Consider the following 9,916-nt stretch of genomic DNA (forward strand, 5'->3'; position numbering starts at 1 on the left):
GGGTACTGGAAATGGGCATTGCAGATGCACGGAAGCAGAAGTTGGAGGTGGAACTCCAGTTAAAAAAGAAGTTGAAGGAGAAAGAGGAGGTCGTCACGAAAATCGAGAGACAGTTAAAAGAAATGGCTGAGGTATGCATTTTTTCTGTATTCATTGGTATAATGACATTATGGTTGAGTGATACGTTGCATGTTTTGATGAAGTGGTGGATTTGTTTTGCAGAAAGCAGAAGAGGCGGCAATGGAAGCCATGAGGCAGCACATCCGAGATCGTGAGATTACCGAACGCAAGTTCGTGAGGATTGCCGTGGTGGACACTAAAAAATAGAAATGGGCTAAATTGGAGATGTACTGCAAAAGCATCGACATGAAAAGTGGGGGACTATAACATCGATAAATATCTTAATGCGCTCGGGGATCTGCAAATCATCTTGAAAAACTGAAGCTGAAGGGCGACGCTTTGGCCTCAGTTTACAATGCCAGTGGGGAACCTGTGGAAGAAGGTGATGTCACAGGGCAGGTGTCATCTATTACTGTGGTAGAGACTTCTGAACAGATGGTGATAGAGCCTGCTCCAATGGCAAAGGCAAGACCATCTGGCGAAAGAGGTGCCATAGAATGATCGACACAGTTTTTTGGTGCTTGTATATGCATTCTTTGTCTTCTTTGTTTGTTAAATCTTGGACAATTGTAGATGTAATGTGCTAATTATCAATACAACATGTAGAAATTCGTTCACGTTAGTTGCCTAGTTGTGTGTTTTTCTTGGTACTATATTAATTAAAATATTGCAGCAGGTGAGAGTCATTTGACGTATTCTGATAAGAGGCTTCATAGACCCTTTAGGCCATTGCATGTGAGATATAGTAAGAGCCTGTACAGATGGTGGGAAGGAATGCCCAGTTAAGTGTTGTATGAACGATTTAGCTTAATGTTGAGGTGATTGGTTGGTGCTGATGACATTTCTGTTGCAGGTGAACATCGTGAGTGGGTAAACGTGCCATTTTTTAGGTGGATCTTTGATAAGCCACATTGGTTATACTCGACGTGGGCATTGGATGAGTTAGTAAGAAGTGGAATTCCTTATTACATATCATGCGATCGTTATGGATTAGGCCATCCGAAGCTAGAGAGTGCGATGGCAGAGTATACGCGTCGTATTGAATGGGATTAGATACTCCCAAGATGTATGTTTTGTAAATTATGTTATGTGCGTCCCAAAGGGGTATATAGTAAATAAAGTAATATTTTGTATATAAATGGGAATCATTATGAATACAACATAGTTTGTAAATAACAGCTTCTGATTAATTTCTTTCATTGACTATCTGTGGGCTTCTAACTATATGATCTACAAGGTTTACATTGTTTTCGTGCGTTATGGCTAAGAGAATCGAGTGTGTAGGTAGTCCCCCGCTTATCATCTGTTGAACCGGATCACAATCATGAAAGTTTCGTATTTTGCAAAGCCTACTCTGTTGTTTTGCGTTGAACCTATTTGCCTTGAGAGAGCCGTGTTGGCATCTTATTAGAACTAAGTCGTCCCATTGGGTTCATGAAAAAGTAAGGTTGATGCTTTACCATTTGCCAGAGGGGACGACGAGGTTCAACTCGGATGCAGAACGTAGCATGCGAGGCTGGGCGTCGAGGCAGAGTGGAGAGAGGCAGAACCACGAATCAGGCATATTTCCAATGCACCCATACCAAGGTGTATGTGGCAAGGCTTGCTTGGGTAGGTTCTCAATCCGACAGAGGCAGCCGTTGTACAAGACGTGAGTGCGACTGCGGGAAAAGTTCCTCCCATCCTTGGATTGCTAAACCAGTTAGTGTACACTGAGGGTGAACCCGTGGTGGTGCGTCTGATGGTTCTGCTGTAGTAGTCAAGGCAGATTATACTGCACGGCGGAGCCCCTCGCAGCAAGGTAAGAGGGCATGGTAGTTGGTGAAGTGTACCCTGGATGGACAACCAAATCCGCATAGTCAGGCTAGATTAGACTATGAAATGGCTGGCCTTAGCTCCCCATTAGCTTAGTCAAGTCAGATTAGAAGGCCTTTAGGTGAAGGCCAAAATTTTGTGGGCAGGATATCGAGCGTAGTGGCAGAGGTAACACGCCTGTGCATGTATCATGCGTGTGTGAAGTGAACGTTTGCATCTTACCATGTACTACTTTTTGTATGCTAGTAAACATTCTCTTTGTTCTAAGGAACCCTTAAGGTTAGAAAATGGCTACATTGAAATTAAAGATTCTTGTTGTATTTCAGCTGAATGTTTAAACGGATGAAAAACTGATAACCACAAGTGTCCCGATGGTCACTATTTATAGCAGGAGTGGTAGGTGGTTTTAAGTGCACGTGAATAATGTTGTTTCTTGTATGGGTAGGTAAGGATATATTAACATATGTGCTTACTAGTAGCTCTCAGTATGGAGTGAGTAAACTGATAGTTGTCACATGTGTGTCCTCTTTATGTTATGACAGTAAGGATTCCGTATGCAAAATTGTGTCAGCAAAAGCTGAGTACGTAAAATATACTAAAACAATGTAAAATGGAAAGTTGTTGTATTACTTTTGAATTATACAGTACAACTATCAACAATAATATTGTTTCAAAGACATTGAATTCCAAGTACGAGGTACAATTTTCCCACTACGTACATTTTTAAGAGTATAAGACCCTCGCCCTAGTACTTCTATGATTTCAAAGGGTCCATCCCAGCTTGGCTCTAGCTTCTTTGGGTTGCCAGTGACTTTACGCAGAACCCAGTCTCCCTTCTTAAACGTGCGTGAATGGACACTTTTATTGTAGTAGCGTTCTGCAGCCTTTTGGTAATTTTCGTGTCTTATTTGTGCTGTCGCTCGCAACTCTTCCAGGAGGTCGAGGTTGTGTGTCAACTGTATGTTGTTTGTGGTCAGATCAGAAGCTATCTTTGTTCGAAGCGTAGGTAGGCCCACCTTTGTTGGGATGATAGCCTCTGTTCCATACACCATGGCGTAGGGAGATTTGCCCGTAGATGACCTTTTTGTTGTCCTATATGCTCACAACACCTTTGGTAACTCTTCTTCCCACGCGCCTTTTTTATCTTCCAAGTTTTTCTTGATGTTGTCAAAAATGAATTTGTTGGAAGCTTCTGCTTGGTCGTTGCCTTGTGGGTAGGTGACAAAAGCAAAACTCAATTTTATCTTGTATGTGTCACACAGATCCTGTACTTTGGCGTTTTGGAATGGGGTTCCGTTGTCAACGACTATCTCCCATGGTATCCCAAATTGACAGATGATGTGCTTCCACACGAAGCTCATGGTGTCTGTTTTGCTGACCGTGACGTATGCCTCTGCTACGACCCATTTAGTGAAGTAATCGATAGCTATCAAAGCGTACCATTTCCCTCCAGCAGCTTTGGGCAGTTCCCCTACCACGTCCATCCCCCACTTTGCAAAAGGCCATGGTGCAATGATAGAGTGTAAATCTTGAGCGAGCTGATGGATGGTGGGTGCAAATCGTTGGCATTTGTCACACTTTCTTGCATATTCACGTGCTTCTGTCATCATGTATGGCCAGTAGTACCCTGTTGTAAGTGCTTTGTGTGCCAAACTTCGGCCCCCAGTGTGGTTTCCACATGCTCTTTCGTGGATCTCCTCTAATAATTTTTTAGCTTCTGATGGACGTAAACATCAAAGATAGGGGCCATTAAAGGACTTGCGGTACAACATTCCATGGATGGTTGAGTAGCATTGAGCTTAAAGACGTAGAAGCTTTGTGTCTTTTGCATGGGCTGGCAGTTCAGACTTGGACAAATAGCAAATGATTGGATCCATCCAGCACTCAGGTTCTGATGAGGTTGAAAAAACTTCCAAAGCTTTTGGTGATTGGCTTGTGGATATGGCGGAGTGCCGAGAACATTCCCCTGTAGAGGCTAATTTGGCGAGGGCATCGACCTTCTAATTTTGTTCCCTCGGTACTTGTACGAGTTCAAACTGATGGAATTGTGACTGTAATTCGGTTACCTTTTGCAATAGGCTAGTCAGGTGGGGTGCCTTGGTGTCGAAATTCCCGACCACTTGTTCTATCATGAGCTTTGAATCTCCTCTGACTTTCAATCGTCTAATGCCCATGTCTCGTGCTAGTTCTAAGCCGTAAATCAGAGCCTCATACTCAGCCTCGTTATTCGTGAAAAATTATTTTAACCGAATGGCTTCCTTAATTTTTAGTCTGGAGGGTGCTTCCAATACGATGCCAATCCCAGCTCCTTGAGAATTGGAGGCTCCGTCCCTATGCATTGTCCACACCCATTCAACTTCTGATTCCAGCAGTTCAGGTAAGGTATCTGGGGTAAAAGATTGTATCTCGATTAGGAAATCAGCAAGTACTTGGCCTTTCTTTGCTTTTCGTGGCAAGAACCATATATCATACGTCCCGAGTTCAATTGCCCATTTGGATAATCTATCGGAAAGATCGGGTTTGTTCAAGACCTGTTTCAGTGGGTAGTCCGTATATACAATGATGGTATGGCTTTCAAAATACTGTCGTAGCTTCTTCTTTGCTGTAATGAGTGCGAGTGCCAATTTTTCCATCATGCTGTAGCGGGTTTCAGTGTCTAGGAGCATCTTACTGCAGTAGAACACTGGCTTCTGTCGGCTCACGTCTTCCCGAAAGAGCACAAAACTCACGGCAAAGTGAGAAACAGACAAGTACAGGAACAAGTCTTCGTTGGGGATGGGAGAACTTAATATAGGGGAGAGCTCAGATAGGCTTTCAATTCTTCGAGCGCTTTATTTTGTTCTGTCCCCCAGGTGGTGTTGGTAGACTTCTTGATGCATTGCAGGAAAGGCTGGCAACAATCGGAAATGCGTGATATAAACCGGCTTAATGCTACAATTTTTCCTGTCAGAGCCTGGATGTCTCGGACGGTTCTGGGTTCCTTGACCTCTGAGAGCGATGCAATCTGGGTTGGATTGGCCTCGATGCCCCTCTGGCTGACCACATATCCTAAGAACTGGCTAGAGGACACCCCAAAAGCACACTTAGTTGGATTTAGTTTCATTTTATAGGTGTTGAGGATGTCAAAGCATTCGGTTAAATCGTCCACATGTGAAGAACTTTGTCGAGATTTGATGACCATGTCATCTATATATACTTCCATGTTTCTCACAAGCAATGAGGAAAACAGTTTGTGCATCAGCCTCTGGTATGTTGCTCCTACATTCTTTAGTCCGAAGGGCATAACTTTGCAACAGTACAAGCCGCATTCTGTTATGAAAGCTGTATGGATTCGATCTTCTGCCTTCATTGGGATCTGATTGTATCCTGAGTAGGCATCGAGGAAGCTCATTCTTTCGAAACATGTCGTGGTGTCTATCATTTGATCAATCTTCGGGAGAGGGTAGCTATCCTTAGGACATGCTTTGTTTAAGTTGGTGTAGTCTATGCACACTCTATTTTTCCCATTTTTCGTTGGGACCACTACAGGGTTGGCTAGCCAACTAGGATACAAGCATTCTTCGATTGCTCCTATGCTTAGAAGCCATTGTACCTCTTCTTGGATGGCCTGGTTGATTTCGGGAGCAAACCTCCTCTGACTCTACTTGACGGGTGGGAAGCTGTTCGATATGTTGAGGCTGTGATTCAGTCTATTCCTAGTATATCATGTGGAGACCAGGCGAAGGTTCCAATTCTGGTTTTGAGGAATTGGATTAGGGTCTGCTTTTCTTTTTCAGGAAGTTTGGTACTTACCAGCACTATTTTGGATGGGTCAGCATCATCTATACAGATTTCCTCTAGATCATCGAGGGTGGTCTGGGGTTTTTCGCGATCTTCCTCTAGATCTATGCCTTTGAGACGCTGGTAAGTCATGCTGTGATTGCTATTTGATGAGGTTGTCGTCAGGAGAGGAGGTGCCAGAATCATTTATTTCTTTCAGGGTAAGGAAGCATTTCTTGGCCTGCTTCGAACACCCTTTTATGTCGATTGTATACCGCACGTTGGGTGAGTGGCACCACATAACTTGGTGCAAAGTTGAGACCACTCCCTGCATTCTGTGGATCTAACTTCTTCCCATGATGGCGTTGTAGCTTATGACAGATTCCACGATGAGGAAGTCCACATGCAAGGTGTGTTCTGCGGCTACCACGTTTAATCGAACAACGCCCTTCGGGTATACCCTCTGGTTGTTAAATCCCAAAATTGGTGCAGTAGAGGTCCTGATCTGATTTTCTTCGAGTCCCATTTTCTGAAAGGCTTCCCAGAAGAGAATATCAACCCCACTGCCCCCATCGACTAAAACTCTTCCCAGCTGGCAATGGTCGACCTGTAGCGAAATGACTAGAGGGTCGTCATGGGGCAGGTGCACTCCCCGTAAGTCATCTTCGGTGAAGGTGATTGCAGAGGCTGGATAGCATCTATCCTCCGAAGTGACAAGGTTGACTGTGTGGCCTAATGATCTGTATTGCTTCACCCGTTCTTCCATCCTCCTATGAATTTTGGTTGCCTGCTCTCGTTCCTCGGTGAGCTCCACGATCCCGTGTATCATGGGGATTTGCTTGAGAGGCTCTTATGAGCTCGTGGTGGCCATATGCAGGGGGTCTACTATTGGTGGTGCCATCGTTCTTGGTGCCTCGTGGTTAGCATTATACTGTTGGAGAAAGGCTCTGCGGAGATCACCGAAACTGTTGACAGAACCAGGTTTCAACTGCCTTAACCATAGCAGGGCTAGCCCAGAGAAAGTTGTGGAGAAAACTTTGCACTGTATGGCTTCATTGTTGGCTTCTAGGGCCATCTTCTGTTGAAACTGGAACAGGTGGTTGAGCGGGTCTCCCTTTCCATTAAACGCGGGTAGAGGAGGGATTATGAAGTCCCGTGGTTTGGGCTCGTTCTGAATCCACTCTGCAAAGGGCGACCTCTCAGTGGTTCTTGATACCAAATCCATGTGCTCAGTAGCGTGAGCAGACCTTCCATCCGAAAACTTCTGTATCATTTCTCGCATCATCTCTTCTTTCCAATTGTCCAAGAACCGGATGGAGGGGGTACGGTCCTCGGCTGGTGAGTCTTGCGCGACCCGTTGTGGGGTCTGCTGGGGCCCACTCTCAGCGGCTGGTTGGGTTGTTCTTGTGGGCTCTGCACCGGCTCGCGCATGTGTCTCACAATGTACCGTCCATCTCTCCTCGACCCCCTGGTGAAGACGGGTCAGGGAGGATGGTAGGGGACCCTGGGACCCTTCTCTAACATGGTGTGTGCTTCTCCGAGGGGAGCCGATCTGAACGATTGGAGCTTCAGGTCTACCAAGGTCGAGATTCTGGTTGTCTTGGGTCCTGCGCGTATCTTCGTTGGACTTTCGCAATTCGACGATCTTTGCTTCGAGCCTGGCCTGAGCTTTGGTCAGCGTCCTAATGGCTTCGTCGGACCGCTGCTGGCTAGCCTCCAGCAGGTGATACATCCTGTCGATTTGGTTGCCCACATCCGTTGGTGGGACGACCTGGGCGACGGTGCCCGGTGCTCCATTGTTATTAGGCGGCATGGCTCCAAGGTTTCAAGTAGATCTTGATTACAAGGAAAGAGTTCTTGATTTGACGATGTGGTTGAAAAGGGAACATGGTTCCCACAGACGGCGCCAATTTGTTGAAGCAACAACTTTGCCTTTCTATATTTGGAGGTTTCTGCCGATGAATGCTAATCTTCCGATCCTTCTCCGATGGTGATGATCGCTTTGACAATTTTGCTTCGTCGGGGGTACCTGCAAGAAAGACACTACGATGCCTAAGTCAGATTTTTCGATCCCTTTATTTGAATAAGAGTTCAGTATTTATAGAACAGAAATGTGAGGTGGTTAGTTGGTTAAACTGAACCCCTGATTGGCGGGGGAAATAACTGAATTTCCCCCCAAGATGCATTGGTTTCAATTAAATACACAGAGGTTCTTATACCTTGAATTAAGAATGTTGCATAAACAAAATCGATATAACCACGATTATTTGACCCGCAGCTTTTGTCTTCGGAGCCTCTGCAGATCAAAACGACCTGTTTTTAGCATACTAAAAATGGAGGTCTTTGGGCCGAATATTTTGGGCCCAACAATATACATGTTTACTTTTAAAAGTCACCCCTCTTTATTTCATTAATATGTCAATAATTAGAAAAATAATATCATCACAATTTTTTTTACACAAATTGTAAATACATATTTATGTGTGTGTATTTTTTTAAAATTACACATGTGCGACTATCTAAATATTTAGGTAGGAGCACATTATTTTTATGAGTATTTAAAAAATATGCAGTAATTATATTTTGTGTGTAATAAATGCGCAAACACTAATATTATCACACTTAAAAATAGATTAATATAACATTTCATAACTCAACTCATCAAATAACGTACTACTATGTTATAGAAATGTGCTTAAATCGAAGTATATATATGCAACGTATTAATATTATAGCATAAAAGATCCGTATATACTACTATAACATGAAAATAAATCATCAATTTTATTTTAAGGTATTTTAATAAAAAAAATTATATATATAATATATATAAAGAATATTGTATTTTAAGTAAATTATTGAAAGCTATAAAATATTGACGATTTTCTTCAATATTCTCGTGAAGTTGTTATCGATCATTTTCTATATTTATTACACCATCATGAAGTTGATATCCATCACGTAATTTTACTCTTTAAATGTTTCAATTTCTACTTAGTTAAGTAATAATTTTCAACTTTATTCCATCGCTATTAGAAAATAAAATAAATTTTCCTTATATTATTTTAATTAAAGCAACTCCACTTGAAAATTCAAAGCTAAACCCCACTTGATCCACTTGAAAATTCAAAGCTAAACCCCACTTGAACATTCCAAGCTAATAATTTTGTTAGTAGTTAGTCAATCATTTTCTACTTCATTTTCTAAATGCTTAAATTTCTTCACAAACTTATTGATTGGTCATGTTATAAGGTCAATAAAACTATAAAAGGACAAATTACTCTTCTCTATTTTTTTTTCTAAAGATGAAATAACAGCTAAAATACTTAAAATTTGTGTTTACTTATAGATAAATACCAAAATTTTATTTTCATCGTTAAAACTACCAAAATGCTACTTTTACTCTTATTACGTATGTACCAACCATTAAGTCTTACTTTTTATTCAAGAAATTTGTGGCTAAAATATCTAAATTTGGTGTTCACTTATAGTTGAATATCAAAGCTTTCACTACAACAAAAATCAGTTTTAGAGGCGACAATATTAGTGGTGATACGTTGTGAGTCACCTATAATACGTGTCACTCCTAATATATAAATACATCGCCCTTGATAGTTGACAAATTTTGACCACTACTGAGAAAGAAAATTTTCTCAAACAATGCGTTTCAATATTAGGGGCGACGCGTCGCCCCTAATATCTTTACCCGTCACCCCTAAAATTTTTATATAGCTAGCTATTCTATCTCCCTCACCATTCCCATCTTCCCTAAAATCCTAGAAACCTGACGCCCCTTTCTTCTCTCTCTCCCTCTCTGTCGAAATCTCTTTCCCTTTCCCCTTTCTCTCTCTCTCTCTCAATCCTTCTCCCTCACAAACACATCCCCTCTATCTCTCTGTCTTATTGTTGAAAACCCTTCCCTCATTTCTCTCTCCCTCACCATTCCTATCTTCCCCAAAAGTTCAACCACGAGACAATCTGACCTCCACCACACCGACCACAAGATGATCGGACCATCACCACGCCGACCCCGAGCTGATCGGACCACTGCCACCACCACCATCAGATCTACACCACACAGTAAGCATTTATATATATATTTCAGTTTTTCTTTATTTTTTTAATAATTATTATATATTTTTTATATATAGATATATCTTTTCTATATAAAAAGTGTGTTCATAACAAAAATTCTTGGTTTTAACAATTTTTTATTTTTTTC

At 42.1% G+C, this 9,916-nt stretch overlaps 1 protein-coding gene across 1 annotated transcript; it reads right to left on the reverse strand.

Annotated features, from left to right (window-relative positions):
* Window positions 1-6,037: 6,037 nt before the first annotated feature.
* On the reverse strand, window positions 6,038-6,523 carry LOC133780169 (uncharacterized). Its single transcript, XM_062220041.1, has one exon. The coding sequence runs from the start codon at window positions 6,521-6,523 to the stop codon at window positions 6,038-6,040; it is 486 nt and encodes a 161-aa protein (XP_062076025.1).
* Between the last annotated feature and the right edge of the window lie 3,393 nt (window positions 6,524-9,916).

The sequence above is a fragment of the Humulus lupulus genome, chromosome 5 (genome assembly GCF_963169125.1).
Source record: "Humulus lupulus chromosome 5, drHumLupu1.1, whole genome shotgun sequence".
Classification (NCBI taxonomy): domain Eukaryota; kingdom Viridiplantae; phylum Streptophyta; class Magnoliopsida; order Rosales; family Cannabaceae; genus Humulus; species Humulus lupulus.

Excerpts from the sequence above, each read along its gene's own strand:
- LOC133780169 (XM_062220041.1), bottom strand. The coding sequence starts at position 6,523 with ATGATACACGGGATCGTGGAGCTCACCGAGGAACGAGAGCAGGCAACC.